The 17906-nt window shown below is 40.2% G+C and overlaps 1 protein-coding gene and 1 non-coding gene across 3 annotated transcripts in view; both read left to right on the top strand.

Annotated features, from left to right (window-relative positions):
* The window catches only part of Eif5b (eukaryotic translation initiation factor 5B), a 99245-nt gene that overhangs the window by 17256 nt on the left and 64083 nt on the right, over positions 1 to 17906 (top strand). For both annotated transcript variants that reach the window (XM_045147740.1, XM_004669781.3), the window contains exons 2-4: positions 14652 to 14777; positions 14878 to 14962; positions 15800 to 16469. In XM_045147740.1, coding sequence (XP_045003675.1) covers positions 14652 to 14777; positions 14878 to 14962; positions 15800 to 16469 — 881 coding nt within the window. The remainder of the gene's footprint in view (positions 1 to 14651; positions 14778 to 14877; positions 14963 to 15799; positions 16470 to 17906) is intronic.
* LOC123460543 lies at positions 15079 to 15157 on the top strand. Its single transcript, XR_006637084.1, has one exon. It is a non-coding gene; the product is annotated as a small nucleolar RNA SNORD111 (small nucleolar RNA).

Below are 17906 nucleotides of genomic sequence, written 5' to 3' on the forward strand. Positions count from 1 at the left end.
CTCCAGCCCGTCTTTTCCTCCTTTTATGGTGGTCTTGTGTAGGTAGTGTTAGGCACTGTGAGGTCATGGGTATCCAGGCCATTTTGTGTCTAGAGGAGCACATTGTAAGGAGTCCTGCCCTTCTTTTGACTCTTGCATTCTTCAGCTGGTCCATTTTAGGAGCCACTTATGAGAGAAAACATGCAGCATGTTTTTTTCTTAATCTTTGTGACCTTTTTTAGGATGATATTTTTCATGTCCCTCTATTTTTCTGCAAATTTAATTTAATTTTTCCTTACTACTGAGTGGAATTCCATTGTGGTTATGTACTACATACATCTTCATTATCTATTCATCAGTTGATGAGTATCTGGGTTGACTCTAATTCCAAGCTATTGTGAATAGATACCAATAAACATGGTAGAGCAACTCTAAAGAGTAGAGTCTTGGGCTGCAGAGATGGCTTAGTGGTTAAGGTGTTTGCCTATAAAGCCAAAGTATCCAGGTTCAATTCCCCAGTACCCACATGAGCCAGATGCACAAGGTGGCTCATGTGTCTGGAGTTCATCAGCAGTGGCTGGAGGCCCTGGTGTGCCTATGCTATCTCTCTCTGCCAAATAAATAAATAAATGAATAAATAATAGACATGTAGATCAGTGGAACAGATCCACGCCTTTGTTCAAGCAACTACGGTTACCTGATCTTTAACAGAGGAGCCAACAAAGCTCATTTCTCAGTGGAGAAATAGCATTTTCAACAAATGGTGCTAGAGAAATTGGATAAGCAAACGTAGAAAAATGAATCAAGATCCACTTCTTTCACTTTGCACAAAAATGAACTCCAAATGGATTAAGGACCTCAATGTAAGACCTCAAACTATTAAACAACTAGAAGAAAAACTAGGGAGAACACTCCAAAATATAGAAGTGGAGAAAGACTTCCTGAACAGTACTCCAGTAGCCCAGGAAATTAAACAAGCACACTACCAGTGGGATCTCATGAAACTGAAAAGCTTGTACAAACAGGCATACCATAAATAGAACCAACAGACTACTGACAAAATGGGAGAAAATCTTCACCAGCCTTAAGTCAGACAGAGGCTTAATATATAAAATCTGAAAAGAACTTAAAAAACTAAACAATGAAAAAAATCAAACAATTCTGTCAAAAAAAAATGGGGCAGTCAGCCAGGTGTGGTGGTGCATGCCTTTAATCCCAGCACTTGGGAGGCAGAGGTAGGAGGATCACCGTGAGTTCGAGGCCACCCTAAGACTCAATAGTGAATTCCAGGTCAGCCTGGGCTAGAATGAGACTCTACCTGGAAAAACAAAAAAAAAAAAAAAAAAAAAAAAAAGGGCAAAGTATTGAACAGAGAATTCTCAAAGGAAGAAATACAAATGGGTATTACTCACTTAAAGAAATGTTCAACATTCTTAGTCATCAGGGAAATGTAAATGTAAAACAATTTTGCAACTCCATCTTATTCCTCCAGTCAGGATGGCAATCATCAAAAAACCAAATGACAACAAATGTTGGCAAGGATGTGGGGAAAGAAGAACCCTCACAGCTGGTGGGAGTAAAACAGGTATAACCACTATGGAAATCAGTATGGAAATTCCTGAAAAAGATGAAAATAAATCTACCATCTGACCCATTCCACTCCTGGGCATTTACCCTAAATACTCCACTTTTTGTTGTTCTTGTTGTTGTTGTTTTGTTTTTTAGGTTTTCATGGTAGGGTCTCGCTCTAGCTCAGGCTGACCTGGAATTCACTATGTAGTCTCAGGGGGGCCTCCAACTCACAGTGATCCTACCTCTGCCTCTCAAGTAATAGGATAAAAGTCGTGCGCCACCACGCCTGGCTAAGACTTCACATTTAAAAAAAATATATTTATTTTAGCTGGGTGTAGTGGCACATGCCTTTATTCCCAAAAACATATATAATTTTTAACAAAAAATGTATTTTTATTTGAGAGAGGGGGGAGGGGAGAATATGGGCACGCCTTAACTGCTAAACCATCTATGGGCACGCCTTAACTGCTAAACCATCACTCTAGGCCCTGTCTGTCTGTTTTTATGCCAGTGCCATGCTGTTTTTATTACTGGTTCTTTTTTTTGGGGGGGGGTGGAGGGAGTTTCTAGGTAGGATTTCACTCAAGCCCAGGAGGCTGATCTGGAATAAACTATATCGTCTCAGTGTGGCCTTGAACCCCTAACGATTCTCTTACCTCTGCCTCCCCAAGTATGGGATTAAAGGCATGCACCACCTTGCCCCACTTATTGTGGCTTTTTTGTATAACCTGAAATCTGGTATGATACCTGTAGAGATGTTTCTTTTGCTGAAAATACTTTTGAATATCTGAGGCCTTCTGTACTTCCATAGGAATTTTGAGAATACTTTTTTACATTTGTGAAGAATGGTGCTTTTTACAGGTATTGTGTTGAATCTGTATATTGCTTTTGGTAGAACGGCCTTTAAAATTTTTTTTTGTTGTTTATTCTTTTTTTTTTTTTTTTTTTGGTTTTTCGAGGTAGTGTCTCACTCTGGTCCAGGCTGACCTGGAATTAACTCTGTAGTCTCAGGGTGGCCTTGAACTCACGGCGATCCTCCTACCTCTGCCTCCCAAGTGCTGGGATTAAAGACGTGCGCCACCACGCCCGGCTATTTATTCTTATTTATTTATTTGAAAGTGACAAAGAAAGAGGCAGATAGAAAGAGAGAGAGAATGGGCGTGCCAGGGCCTCCAGCCACTGCAAATGAGCTCCAGACACATGCGCCCCCTTGAGCATCTTGTTAACGTGGGTCTTGGGGAATTGAGCCTTCAACCGAGGTTCCTAGACTTCACAGGCAAGCGCTTAACTGTTAAGCCATGTCCAGCCTGTAGAATGGTCGTTTTTGTTTTGTTTTGTTTTGTTTTTCCGAGGTAGAGTCTCATTCTAGCCCAGGCTGACCTGGAATTCACTATGGAGTCTCAGGGTGGCCTCGAACTCAGGGCGATCCTCCTACCTCTGCCTCCACTGGGATTAAAGGCGTGAGCCACCATGCCTGGCTGGAATGGCCTTTTTTTTTTTTTTAATTTTTAAATTTTTATTAACATTTTCCATGATTATAAAAAAAGTCCCATGGTAATTCCCTCCTTCCCCACCCCCACACTTTCCCCTTGAAATTACATTCTCCATCATATTACTTCCCCATTACAATCATTGTACTTACATATATACAATATCAACCTATTAAGTATCCTCCTCCCTTCCTTTCTCTTCCCTTTATGTCTCCTTTTTAACTTACTGGCCTCTGCTACCAAGTATTTTCCTTCTCCCGCAGAAGCCCAATCGTCTGTAGCTAGTATCCACGTATGAGAGAGAACATGTGGCGCTTGGCTTTCTGGGCCTGGGTTACCTCACTTAGTATAATCCTTTCCAGGTCCATCCATTCTTCTGCAAATTTCATAACTTCATTTTTCTTTACCGCTGAGTAGAACTCCATTGTAGAAATGTGCCACATCTTCATTATCCACTCATCTGTTGAGGGACATCTAGGCTGGTTCCATTTCCCAGATATTATAAATTGAGCAGCAGTAAACATGGTTGAGCATGTACTTCTAAGGAAATGAGATGAGTCCTTTGGATATATGCCTAGGAGTGCTATAGCTGGGTCATATGGTAGATCAATCTTTAGCTGTTTTACGAACCTCCACACTGATTTCCACAATGGCTGGGCCAGATTGCATTCCCATCAGCAGTGTAGAAGGGTTCCTCTTTTTCCACATCCCCGCCAACATTTATGATCATTTGTTTTCATGATGGTGGCCAATCTGACAGGAGTGAGATGGAATCTCAATGTAGTTTTAATCTGCATTTCCCTGATGACTAGTGACGTAGAACACTTTTTTAGATGCTTATATGTGGAATGACCATTTTTATGTCGTTGGTTTTTCCAATCCATGAGCATGGGAGATCTTTTCATCTTCTCATATTCTACTCACTCTCTTTCTTCAGTGTTTTTATGTTTTCATTGTATAGGTCTTTAACTTCTTGGTTAGTGATGTTCTAAGATATCTTTTTGTGTGTGTGTGGCTATTAAAATATGGGACATTCTCACTGAGTTCCTTCTCTTTATGTTTGTCTTTGATGTATAGGGAATCCTGCCACTTTACTGAAAGAAGTTCACCTTTAAGAAGTGTTTGGTAGAGACTTTTGGGTCGCTTATGTATAGAATTATGTCATCTGTGAATAGGGCTAGTTTGTTGTCTTCCTTTCCAATATGATTCCCTTTTATTTCTTTTTTCTTTTTAAATTTTTATTAGCATTTTCCATGATTATAAAAAATATCCCATGGTAATTCCCTCCACCCCCACACTTTCCCTTATTTCCTTTTTAAAAGATATTTATTTGAGAGAGGGTGTGAGAAAGAGGCAGGTACAGAGAAATTGGGCACGCCAGGCCCTCCAGCCACCGCTAATGAACTCCAGATGCATGTGCCACCTTGTGCATCTGGCTTACATGAGTACTGGTGGCTCCTTAGGCTTTTTGGGCAAGCCCATTAACTGCTGAGCCATCTCTCCATCCTGAATCCCTGTTCTTTCTTTCTCTAGACTTATTGTTTGGGCTGGGACTTATAATAATAATATGTTGAAGTATAGTGGTGAGAGCAGACACCCCTGTCTTTTCCTGATATTAATGGGAACACTTAGAATCTTTCCCCATTTGGTATGATTTGGGCCTTAAATCCTTTATGTGAAGTAGCTTGAGAAAAAGTTGTTTTAGCTCTACAATGAAGTCTTGGTAGAATTCAGCTGATTATCCCATCAAGTCCTGCAATTTTTTTTTCAAGGTAGGATTTCTCTAGTTCATGCTGACCTGGAATTCACTTATGTAGTCTCAAGCTGGCCTCAAACTCATAGCAGTCCTTGTACCTCTGCCTCCCAAGTGCTGGAATTAAAGGCATGAGCCAGCCACCATATATGGCCGGGCATGCCAGGTCCTCCATCTACTGCAAACAAACTCTAGATGTATGCACAACCATGTGCATCTGGCTTACATGGGTACTATGGAATTTAACTTGGGTTCTTAGGCTTCACAGGCAAGCACCTTAACCACTAAGCCATCTCTCCAGCCCTCATCAGTTTTTCCAGTTGTTTATTTTTCAATTCATTAAATCCTGCTCTGGTGTTATTTATTTCTGTCTGGAATTCTTAGGGTTGGATTGTTCTTGTTTTTCCAATGCTTTTAAGTGGATGATTAATTTGAGATCTGTCTTTGTTATGAAGGTATGTAGTGCTATGTTATGAATTTTCCCCTTAGGATTGCTTCCATTGTGTCACACAAATTCTGGTATGTTGTGTTTTCTTTATCATTCAGTTGTAGAAATTTTACAGTTTCCTTCTTGATTTCTCCCACAACCCTTTCATTGTTTATTTAATAGAGTCTTTAAAACATGTTGTTCATCTCTAGTAGCTGGTGTGTTTTCTGTTGTTTCTCTTATTATTTTCTAGCTTTAATGAGTTGTGGTCAGATATAATGCAGTGAGTTATGTCAGTTTTCCTGAATTTTTGGAGGCATGCTTCATGCCTTAATATGTGGTATAGTTTAGAGAAGGTCCCATGAGCTGCTGAGGAGAATGTGTATTTTGTGGAATTAGGGTGGAATGTTCTGTAAATGTCTGTTAGGTTTAATGGTCTGTTGTGTTGTTAAGCTCTATTATTTTCCTGTTGATTTTCTGCTTGGATGATCTGTCTATTGATGTTGGTGGTTTATTGAAGTTCCTTACTATGATGGTATTGGGATTTAGTTCTGATTTATTGTCAAGTAGGTTTTGCTTTATAAAATGTGGTGCTTATAGATTTATGATTGTTGTTGGATCATTCCCTTGATGAGTAAGAAGTGGACTTCTTTGTCTTTTTTGATTACTTTTGGTCTTAAGTCTGTTTTGTCAAATATAAGTATATATAGTCCTATATATTTGTTTATTTCCACTTGCTTGGAAAATCATTTTCCACCCTTTGGCCCTGAAGAGGTCTCTATCCTTAATGGTAAGGTGGGTTTCTTGAAGACAGTAGATGGATGGATCCATTTTTCTTTTTTTGAAATATTTTAAATATTTATTTTATTGATTTGTAAGACAGAAAGAAGCTCTTCTATTTGTTGACTTGCCTTCAATTTGCTTTTCTGTCTATTAAGATTTCTGTGATTTTCTTCAGTTATGTTCCGATGAGTGATGAGAGCTGTTTTAGTTAATGGCTCTGTTGCATTTCATTTATGTGGTTGTTGGTTTTTTGATGATTTTCTTCCAATTCTGCAATTCTTTTGTTCATGGTCTCGTTAAGTTTGCTTAATGAGCTTACCATGCTTTCATTTTGGAATACTGTGTCTGTTGTATGTTTTCACTGGCGGCTTCCATTGTGGGACTAGACATTCTTGGTGGAATCTCTTGCCCTGTTGTCATGCTGCTCATTTGCTGTCCTTTTGGTGGTGGGATTGGCTACAGCTGCTGGTGGCAGGCTCCAGGGGAGTGTGAAGATCTTGCTTATTGGGGCTTGGCCTTAATCAGGGTGTATTGGGGTGGGTCTGGCTCCAAAGGCTGTGTGGATGGTCTAGTTCTCTGTGATCCCACTCTAAACTCCCCTAGTGCAGAAGGTGCCAGTCTTTGGTAAGAACCACTTTGCCTGCAGGAGTCAGGTAGAGTCCTTGCTTGTGCAAGCTCTTGAAGTTTTTGGTTCACTGTGTTGGATTCAGGCAGATTGCCTGTTTGCATGCTCCAACAGGACTATGTATGGTGTGGTCTGGAAATCGGTTGGTCCCACTTCGTCTGCAGCATGTCAGTTGCTCTTTTTGAGAGCATAGGGATATGGCCTCAGTGAACAGCTCACTTGCTCAAGGTATCATGTGACCCATCCCCTTCCCCAGCTGCACAACAGCTGGTACCATCTGTGCCCAGCCATCCGCTCTGTGGGCTGGTCCCCCAGTCTGAGAGCACAGGGTTGTGGAGGAAGGCTGATCTCTCACCAGCTCCACCATCTAGTACTTAGCCTGACTGTGTAGGGGTTAGGCAGGCACTAGAGTGCCCCAGTTGAAAAACTGGTAGATTGATTGCTTTTGTACCTTATCCATGCTGCAGAGTGCACCCTTACACACCACCCAGTGCAGGGGTCTGGTATGTCCCCTCTACTACTAAAGTCCCCAAACCTTGCCTGTTTCCTCTCCTGAAGTTTTAGCATGGTTATGAGTCTGTCATCTTGAAGTCCTCCCAAAGGCTCCTAGGCACAGTGTTTTTAAACTGGTGTTTGAATTTATTGCTTCAGAAAATTCAATTTGGAACTTTTACCGGTTTTTTAAGTGCTTGGTTGAGCCTGATGAGTCTTGCATTGAATATTATGATTGTTCTGAATATAAGGGCTTTTTCTTAGTAATGCCTCTTAGGGATTGAAAAAATAACTTTGTTGCTTTTGTAGAAGGTGGAAGGTGAATTGGGCATACAAAAAGGAAACTTTTGCTCTCAAAGGGCCTTTTTGTATCATTGTCCCCTCACCCTCTTCTGGCCTTCCTTAACCTTTTTTTCTTTACAAAAATTATATTTCTAGCTCTAGGTAGGAACAGATGTTAGGATAGGGAATAAAGATGTTTAAATAGGGATGGCACCAGAACCAACTTCATTCCATTTGTGGCAAAGGGTGCCTTTTCTCAAAGCCTTACTTTTAACTTCGTTTATTTCATCACTGTTTTCCTTTGCTTAAAAGTCTTCCTCATTCATCTGTTCCTAGAACCCTTTCAGGGGCTGCCATTTGACACCTTTGTGCCAGACATGGTACCTGCTGCCTCTTTTCCAAACTGTTCATCAGCTGGATGGGTTTGGGGTGGGGGGTACCTTTAATGTTGCAAATAGGCATGTACATACAGATACTGCAGAGTTATGACTAAATATGGGAATTCCACTGTTTTTTTAATTTTGAAAGTGGATTTTAATACTTTTTAATTTATTTATTTAGAGAGAATGGGCACACCTACTGCAAATAAACTTTAGACATATGCACACTTTGTGCATATGGTTTATGTAGGTACTGGGGCATTGAACCTGGGTTCCTAGGTTTTGCAGGCCACTACCTTAGCCACTAAGCCATCTCTCCAGCCCAGGAACTCAGTTTTAATTTCAGGTTTGCCTTTGAAAGTTATTATGCATTTTGAAAATCACTGTGGTAGTTTGATTCAGGTGTCTCCCATAAGCTTAGGTGTTCTGAATGCTAGGTTCCCAGCTGATGGAGGGAGTGTGTTGTTGGGGGCGGGCTCATGGTTGTTATAGCCAGTTTCCCATGCCAGTGTTTGGCATTCTCTCCTGTTGCTGTGGTTCACCTTATGTTGGCCAGGGGGTGATGTCCACCCTCTCTGCTCATGTCATCATTTTCCCCTGCCATCATGGAGCTTCCACTCAATTCTGCAAGCCAAAATAAACCTCTTTTGCCCACAAGCTGCTCTTAGGTGGGTGATTTCTACCAGCAATGTGAACCAGACTGCAACAATCACTTTGTCATACAATTTGCCAGTATGACAGCATGCTAGATTGTGAGAAGCATAATGCTGTGTGTCTCTAGGTCTTTTGCATACCCTGAGGCGATCATCAGGACAATAAGTATTGTATGAGATCCTCAGTTGCTATTATATTGCCAGTAGTTTATTTTTTTATTTAATTTATTTATTTTTTATTTTTGGAGGTAGACTTTCTAGGCCTAGGTGTCCTTGAACCCTCTAGTCCCAGGCTGGTCTTGAACTCATAGTGATCCCCCTACAACAACCTCTTGAGTACTGGGGTAAAGATGTGTGGCACCATTCCCAGCTATGGCAGTAATAATGTTGGTGCTCAGCAAGTTGGTTATTCAAAAACACCCTCTCAACAGGATGATTGCTTAAAAACTTTTGCTAACATTTATTTGGTTACACTTGGCATTGTACAAAGTAAATTAGGTAGAAATAATCCTTTAGCAATGATTAAGGGCAAGACTCATTGCTGTGGGCTACAAAGACTATGAATTTATGTTTAAGTGAGAGCCTAGCATGTGAGTTAGTTAATTCAGGAAAAAGTCATATCATTGCTTAAAGAATTTATTTATTAAGTCTTGCCTTGTTTTTCAGGCTGGAATTGTAATCTTGGGATTAAGTGGTCTGCCTTCCTCAGCCTTCTGTGTAGCTGAGGCTATTGGTGCATGCCATCATGCCCACCCTTAGAATATTTCTGGATCAAATAGTCCCAGATATGAAATTTTGTAAGGCTCATGTTGGCAGCATTGATGAGAAGGATGACATCATTTTGTTGAATCTAAATCAGCATTTCTCACAGTTTACTTGGAGATCTTATAAATTGTGCACTTTGATTGAGAAGATGTGGGGTAGTACCTGAGAACTTTGCATTTTTAATTTTTTTATTTTAGAGAGAGAGAGAGAGAGAGAGAGAGAATTGGCATGCCAGGGCCTCAGCTAGTGCAATCAAGCTCCACATATTTGCACTACCTAGTGGGCATGTGCAATCTTGTGCTTGCCTCACCTTTGCATCTAGAGAGTTGAACATGGGTCCTTCTGCTTTGCAGGCAAGCGCTCCAACCACTAATCCATTTCTCCTGCCCCGACTTAGCATTTTTTGACCAGAATGACATACTGTTGCTTCTGGTCATATGCTTTGAACAACTAGAAGACTATTTTCCCTGGGAGTGTGTCATCTCCTATAATAGATTTTGCTCATTATTTTTTTAGACTTTGTTTTGTCATATTGCCTAAGACCTGGACTCGATCCTGCTCTAGAGTAACTGGCACTGCAGGTGCATGCTACTAATATTGTATTAAGATTTTTTTGAATTCAGCTTTCATGCACTCAATAGAGAGTCAGTTTTTTTTTTTTTTTGATACATTTTATTTTATTTTATTTTGTTTTGTTTTTTTGAGGCAGGGTCTTGCTCTAGCTCAGGCTGTCCTGGAATTCACTATGTAGTCTCAGGGTGGCCTTGAACTCTCAGCGATCCTCCTACCTCTGCCTCCCAAGTGCTGGGACTAAAGGTGTGCACCACCACGCCCAGTCTTTGATACACTTTTAAAACAGCTGTATTATAGCACCTTCTTTTGGCAGCATTTAATTTACATCTGATTGCTTTCATCAACCTGAAACAACTTAATGGGAAATTTTGTACAAAAGCTTATAGATGTTCGGTGATAGTAACTTGTGATAAGGTAGCAACTATCCATATTTTCCATGGTATATACATCTTAAATTTTTTTTTTTTAATTTTTATTTATTTATTTGAGAGCGACAGACACAGAGAGAAGGACAGAGAGAGGGAGAGAGAGAGAATGGGCGCGCCAGGGCTTCCAGCCTCTGCAAACGAACTCCAGACGCGTGCGCCCCCTTGTGCATCTGGCTAACGTGGGACCTGGGGAACCGAGCCTCGAACCGGGGTCCTTAGGCTTCACAGGCAAGCGCTTAACCGCTAAGCCATCTCTCCAGCCCTACATCTTAAATTTTTAAATGTTTTATTTTTATTTATTTATGTATTTGACAGAGAAAGAGGGAGGGGAGAGAGAGAATGAATGAGAAAGACTGTTCCTTCCTTAGGTCTTGCTTTTCTTCTTACTTATGTCTCCAAGAGTAAGAAGAGATGGAGGTTGCAAAGGCAATATGCTAGAAAGCAAGACTGGATTCCCATTTCTCTTTTGAAAATGTTACTGCTGAGATAAGAGTAAAGAATAGGATTTTCCCTTCTGCTTTCCCTTTTTGCTATTGCTAAAAGGATAAGAGAGCAGAAACCCAAGTAGAGTGAACATAGGTAACAACAGGATCATGCATGGCCTTTTCTTTCCTCAGCACTTGAGATTTTAGAAAGTTTCTGTTTGTTAACTTGAAGGTAGGAAGAGAGGAAGGAGTGATTAGTTTGGATTTTATTTCCTTCTGCCATCATGCTTGTCGTTTCTTCAGGTTAGGAATAGAAAAAATACGGGAATATTCTAGTTATTATTGTGTTGTAACACATCATCTCAAACTCAGTAGCTTAAATCAATAAAAATTATTAACTTTAATAGTACTGGACATGATTAGGTTTAGGTAGATGGCTTCTGCTACTATCTTTTGGTTATAGCCATGGTGGCTCTGAACCTTAAAGCCTACCTTACTCATTTCTTTACCTTTTGCGTTGGTTGATGATGGCTGTTCTTTGGGATCTCATCTGCAACTATCAGCTGAAACCTGTACTTAACCTCTCCAGTCCCTCCAAGCTCTAGCACAGGCTGACTTGGAATTCACTCTGTATTCTCAGGGTGGCCTCGAACTCACAGCAATCCTCCTACCTCTACCTTGGGAGTGCTTAGGATTAAAGGTGTGCGCCACCATGCCTGGCTAGTACTTGACCTCTTAATGTGGCCTGAGCCAGGAAGTTTAGGCCCAGAAACTCTTAACCATTTTTGCCATGGCCTATTGATCAAGCAGTCACAAAGCCTTCACTTTAGAGAGCATTACCTCAGAGTGTCAGAGAATTTTTGAGCCTTTTCTGAGTTTGTAGGCAAGATCTCCCTGTGCTGCCCTTGCTGGCCTTGAACTCACAATCCTTTTGTCTCTATTCCTCAGGTGCTTAAATTACAGTTGGTACCATGCTTCACTTTGAGCCAGTGCTTAAAACCTCTTTTTTTCAAAAAAATTATTTATTTATTTGACAGAGAAAGAGAATGGGTGTGCCAGGACCTCCAGCCACTGCAAACGAACCCCAGATGCCCCTGTGCATCTGCATAATGTGGGTCCTGGGGTCCTTTGGCTTTGCAGGCAAACATCTTAACTACTAAGCCATCCCTCAAGCCCTAAAACCTCTTGCAGTAGGTGAAGAAGGGCTGATACAAGAGATTCTTAGAAATCTTAAGGATTTGTATTAATTGGGGAATAATCTGTAGTTCTCTGCCACTTTGTCTGTCTTTACACGGTTGCTAGGAAATTGACCTGAGTCAGGTTTTACCAGTAAGTGTCTTTAAGCATTGAGCCATCTCTTTAACTCTATTTGCCAATTTTGAATCTCACTGGTGTGTCTCTTCTGATTTTCCCACTTAAAAATTGTATTGCTGTTGCTGGAGAGGTAGCTTAGTGGTTAAGGTGCTTGCCTGCAAGATCAAAGGAGGACCCAAGACCCATGTACGCCAGATGCACAAGGAGGCTCATGTGGGGCCCTGGCATGCCCATTCTCTCTTCTCTACCTCTCTCTCTCAAATAAATATTTTAAAAATTGTGTTGCTTTTTGATTAAGGTTAATAGGAGTTTTTAAAATATAGAACAACCCTTATCATTTAATTATACAACAAATATTTCTTCAGACTTTTCATTTTGGTAACAGTGTCTATTTAAAGAGTTATTTATTTGTAGATTACCGTGCAATCACTTGTAAGAAAAAATAGAGATGTGTCCCTTTATCCAGTTTCTGCCCCTGGTAGCATCTTGTAAAGCTATGCATCAGTATCTTGACCTAGATATTTTGATATTGATTAAATTCACTAGTCAGAATCAGATTTGCTTAGTTTTATTTACATTTTTATTTTTTTTGTGTGTATGTGTGCATATATATATATATATATATATATATATATATATATATATATATATATCTCCACGTGTAGATTTGTATATCCATTACCACAGCTAAGATATAGAGCATGTGCCTTTTCTTATATACATTGGCACACTGTGGTAGTGTTTGTAATCCAAGCTACTTAAAAGACTTCAGTCAATTCAATCACAAATTGAAAGCAAGTCTGAGCTACACAGTAAGTCTGCGGCCGTAGTGAATACATAGTGAGACAGTCACACAAAATAAAGGGTAGTGGAGATTTAGCTCAATGGTAGAATGTTTGCCCAGCATCTTCATGGCCTTGGGTTCAATTCCTTTTGAAAAAACACTTTAATTTTATTTATTTGGGGTGGGGAGAGAAGAATTGGATACCTCAGGGCCTTTAGCCACTGCAAATGAACTCCACATGCATGTGCTACCTTGTGCTTCTGGCTTATATGGGTACTGCAAAAATGAACCTGGGTCCTTAGGCTTCATAGGCAAGTGCCTTAACAACTGAGCCACCTCTCCAGCCCTGAAATAACATTTTAGAAGCCATCAGAATTTTTAAGATTCAATTGTATTGCATATGATAATTGTGGTTATGTTTGAAGTTTTTGAACAAAACAGATACTAGATTTTGTTTTCTAGGAAGATAGTAACATTCAGATTTAAGCTTGAGTTCCTGGTATGTTACATTCATACTGTGTGACCTTCAAATTATCATAGCTAATCTATAGCCAAATATACAAGAACATTCCTTAAGCTGATTGTTTGTTTGTTTTGAGGTAGGATCTCATTCTAGTCTAGGCTGGCATTGAACTCATAGCAGTCCTTCTCCCCTTAAGCTTTTTTTTTTTTTTTTTTTGGTGTTTCAAGGCAGGGTCTCTCACTCTGGCTCAGGCTGACCTGGAATTCACTATGGTGCCTCGAACTCTTGGCGATCCTCCTACCTCTGCCTCCCGAGTGCTGGGATTAAGGGCATGCACCACCACGCCCAGCCCCTTAAGCTCTTTTGATAGGTCAAATATAATTTGTGTGAGGGCTGGCAAACTTTTGGAGGTGGCACAACCTCTGCAGTAGTTTTAAATATTGGGCTGCACAGTGGTTCACATCTATAATTCTAGCACTCAGAAGACTGAGGTAGAAAGGATTGCTGTGACTTCAAAGCCAGATTGGGCTACAAAGTAAGTTCCAGGTCAGCCTGGGCCAGAGTGGGACCAGGCCATAAAAACAAACACAAACAATCCAATTTAAAAAATGGCATATATTCTGTTGGGGATATTCCTGGGAGGTGCTAGGTTAGGCTCAGGTTCTGGTTACCTTATGAGACTTAAGCATCTTCCTTAGTTCTATCTGTTCCTTTCTGCATACATTTGGTTCTAAGTGTTGATGTAATCACCTTAATATATTTGACTAAAATATATTTATCTTGCCTGGCCCTGGTGTGAGTCAGATGCCCATCTATTCTCATCACCCTGTGTTTGTTTGCTTGTTTTCGAGGTAGGGTCTCACTCTGGTCCAGGCTGACCTGTAATTCAATATGTAGTCTCAGAATGGACTTGAACTCATGGTGATCCTCCTACCTCTGCCTCCCAAGTGCTGGGATTAAAGGCGTGTGCCACTACGCCTGGATTCATCACCCTTTAAAAAAAATTATTTATTTGACAGAGAAAGAGGGAGAGAGAGACAGACAGAATGGTGCACTAGGGCTTCCAACCACTGCAAATGAACTCCAGACAGTTGCGCCCTGTTTTGCATCTGGCTAAATGTGGGTCCTGGGGAATCAAACCTGGGTCCTTTGGCTTTGCAGGCAAATGCCTTAACCACTAAGCCATCTCTCTAGCCCTCATCACACTTTCTTACCAAACCTCCTTAACTAGGCTTCCCGCTTCCTTAGTAATCAGGATTTAGGCCTGCCAGTTAAGCCACTGACTGTGTAATCAGACTTCTGAGTTAAAATCCTATCACTATTTTATTTGATGTAGAATCAGAGAGGGAGGGAGGGAGTGAGAGAGAAGAAAGCTCACCATCAAAAAAAGATTTAAAACAAGAAAATTTCTAATGAGAATGTGCTTTTGAGTAACATTTAGGTCTTCTTTGCTTTCATTTAAGTGCCAAGGATGATAATGATCTTGATGCCTTGGCAGCAGAAATAGAAGGAGCTGGTGCTGCCAAGGAACAGGAACAACAAAAATCAAAGGGGAAAAAGAAAAAAGAGAAGAAGAAACAGGATTTTGAGTGAGTATGTTTAAGATACATTTGGTTTTACTAGTTTGAATACAGGATTTGACTAAGAAATAATTTCAATACTTGAAATTGTATTTTACTCCATTTCTAGTGAAGAAGATATTCTGAAAGAACTGGAAGAGTTGTCTTTAGAAACTCAGGGCATCAAGACTGACAGAGAAGCTGCTACAGTGAAGGTGAAAGACACTTGTCTTCTGCTTTCTCCTTGCTTCCAGTGCTGCTCTTGAGAGCTGCATTTGGAGACTTTTGTGATTGTGGAGATGTTAAGAATTTCTATAAAATATACCAATGGAAACCTGAAATGATGATTCACATTCATGTCTCTTCTCTGATAAATTCTTGAAGGAAATTCTGTGTATCTGATCAGGTCTCTAGAAAAACAAAAACAGACACTGGAGAGATGGTTCAGTGGTTAAAGGCACTTGCAGGCTAAGCCTAATGGCCCAGGTTCAATTCCCCAGCCTCCCATGTAAAGCCAGATGCACAAAGTAGCACATGCATCTGGAATTTGTTTCCAGTGGCAAGAGGCCCTGGTATGCCCACCTCACCCTCTCCCAAATTAAGGGGTGGGGGGCGGACATATGCCAAAGGTAGCACATGATTTTTAGGAAATAAATAATGAATCTTAAAAATGTTTTACAAATAGAAAGATGCTTTATTTGGGAATCTAAAGGTTTTTAGTGATATGTTGCCTATTCATAAAATTGGTATATTTGGAGATGATGACATCTCCCATCTTCAATTTTCTTTTCCCATCCTTATTTCAGAACACCTGGATTTTAAGATGTGTAGTGAATGGGTGATGGATATCTGGCTTAGATTAGTTGAATGTCTGGTATGTGACTGATTCGTGTGTGTATAAACAAAAAATATAACATTTTAAAATTATTTTGAAAAGTTTAAAAAGGTTTTAAAAAAAGCTTTAGTGAAGCTCTTAACTCTGAGGATGATCTCAGTTATTTTTAAGGGATGAAAATAATTGTTTATTATTTCTAACAATGGAAACTTTTTAGCCAACAGAAAACAATGATGAAGAAACTGTCTCAAAACAAAATAAAAAGAAAAAAGGACAGAAAGGCAAAAAAACAAGTTTTGATGATAATGATAGTGACCAATCAGAAGGTAAAGATTCAAAGTCAAAAAAGACTGGAAAACCAAAAGTGGAAATAAACTCTGGGAGTGATGATGACGATGATTTTAGTAGGCTTTCTAAGAAAGCTAAAGGGAAAGCTCAGAAGTCAAATAAAAAGTGGGATGCCTCAGAAGAGGAAGAAGATAATAGTAAAAAAATTAAAGAGCGTTCCAGAGTAAATTCTTCAGGTGACAGTGGTGATGAATCAGATATATGTTTACAGACTAGAAAAGGACAGAAGAAAAATCAAAAAAATAAGCCAGGTCCTAATGTGGAGAGTGGGGATGAAGATGGTGATTCTGCCTTCAAAATCAAGACAGTGGCCCAAAAGAAGGCAGAAAAGAAAGAGCGTGAGAGAAAAAAGAGAGATGAAGAAAAAGCGAAGTTACGGAAGCTGAAAGAAAAAGAAGAATTAGAAACAGGTAAAAAGGATCAGAGTAAACAAAGAGAATCTCAAAAGAAATCTGAAGAGGAAGCTGTAAAATCCAAAGGGATCCCTGATACTGAAGCTGTCTCTGAAGAGAAAGGAGAAACTCCTGTGACTGTGGAAGGTGGGTAACAGGCACAAAAAACTGTCATTTCATGTGGTTGAAGGTGTGATCATTATGTTCCAGCACCATTTGGTGACTTGTCTTTGCTTATAAAGTAATTATAAGAAGCTTTGAAAAAGGTACTCCTGAGGAGCTGGTGCCATACCTGTAGTTTCAGGTACTTAGCCGACTGAGGCAGGAAAAGCACTTGAGCCCAGGATTAGGAGTTAATCTGGACGATGTAGTGAGAATGTTCTTTGTTTGTTTATTTTGAGGAAGCCCAACAAACTGGCCTTTTTTTTTTTTAATGTGTATGTGTGTGAGAGAGCGAGAATTGGCATGCTAGGACCTCCAGCTACTGAAGTTGAGCTCCAGATGCTATGTGCCACCTTGTGCACTTATGTTACTTTGTGCATTTGCCTTACGTGGGACCTGGAGAGTGGACATAAGTCCTTAGACTTTTCAGGCAGACGCCTTAACTGCAAAGACATCTTTCCAGCTCTATTTATTTATTTATTTATTTATTTGGTTTTTCAAGGTAGGGTCTCACTCTAGCTCAGGATGACCTGGAATTCACAGGGTGCCCTCGAACTCATGTTGATCCTCCTATCTCTGCCTCCTGAATGCTGGAATTAAAGTTGTGCACCACCACGCCTGGCTTCCTATTTATTTTTTGATACAAGGTCTTATGCTGGCCTGTAACTTACTGTGAAAACCACACTGAACTCAAACTTGGAGCCATCCTCCTGCCTCTGGTTCTGAGTGCCATGATTGTAGGCATGCATTACACATCTGTTTTATTTTTATTTAGTTTTTAAAAATATTATTATTTTTTTTTAATTTGAGAAGGGGGTAAGAGGAAAATAGATAGAATGGGCACACCAGGACCTCTAGCCACTGCAAATGAACTCCAGACACATGCGCCCCCTTGTGCATCTGGCTTACGTGGGTCCTGGGGAATCAAGCTGTGGTCCTTAGACTTTGCAGGCAAATGCCTTAACTGCTGAGACATTTCCTCAGCCCAACATTTTTATTTTTTATTATTGACAACTTACATAATTATAGACCATACACCATGAAAACCCCCCTTCACTTTCCCTTTCACAACCCCACTCTCCATCATGTCCCCTCACTATTTCCATCAGTTTCTCTTGTATTTAGATGCCATCATCTTTTCCTCCTGTTGTACTAGTCTTGTGTACGTAGTGCCAGACACTGTGAGGTCATGGATATCCAGGCCATTTTGTTTCTGGAAGATTGCATTGTAAGTAGTCCTACCCTTCCTTTTACTCTTACATTCTTCCCGCCATCTCTTCTGCACTGAACCCCGAGTCTTGGAAGGTGTGATATAGATGTTTCAGTGCTGAGAACTCCTCTGTCACTTCTTAGCACTATGGTGCCTTTTGAGTCATCCCAGAGTTCACTACCATCTATAAAATGAAACTTCTTTAACCAAAA

This window comes from Jaculus jaculus, chromosome 4 (assembly GCF_020740685.1).
Source record: "Jaculus jaculus isolate mJacJac1 chromosome 4, mJacJac1.mat.Y.cur, whole genome shotgun sequence".
Classification (NCBI taxonomy): domain Eukaryota; kingdom Metazoa; phylum Chordata; class Mammalia; order Rodentia; family Dipodidae; genus Jaculus; species Jaculus jaculus.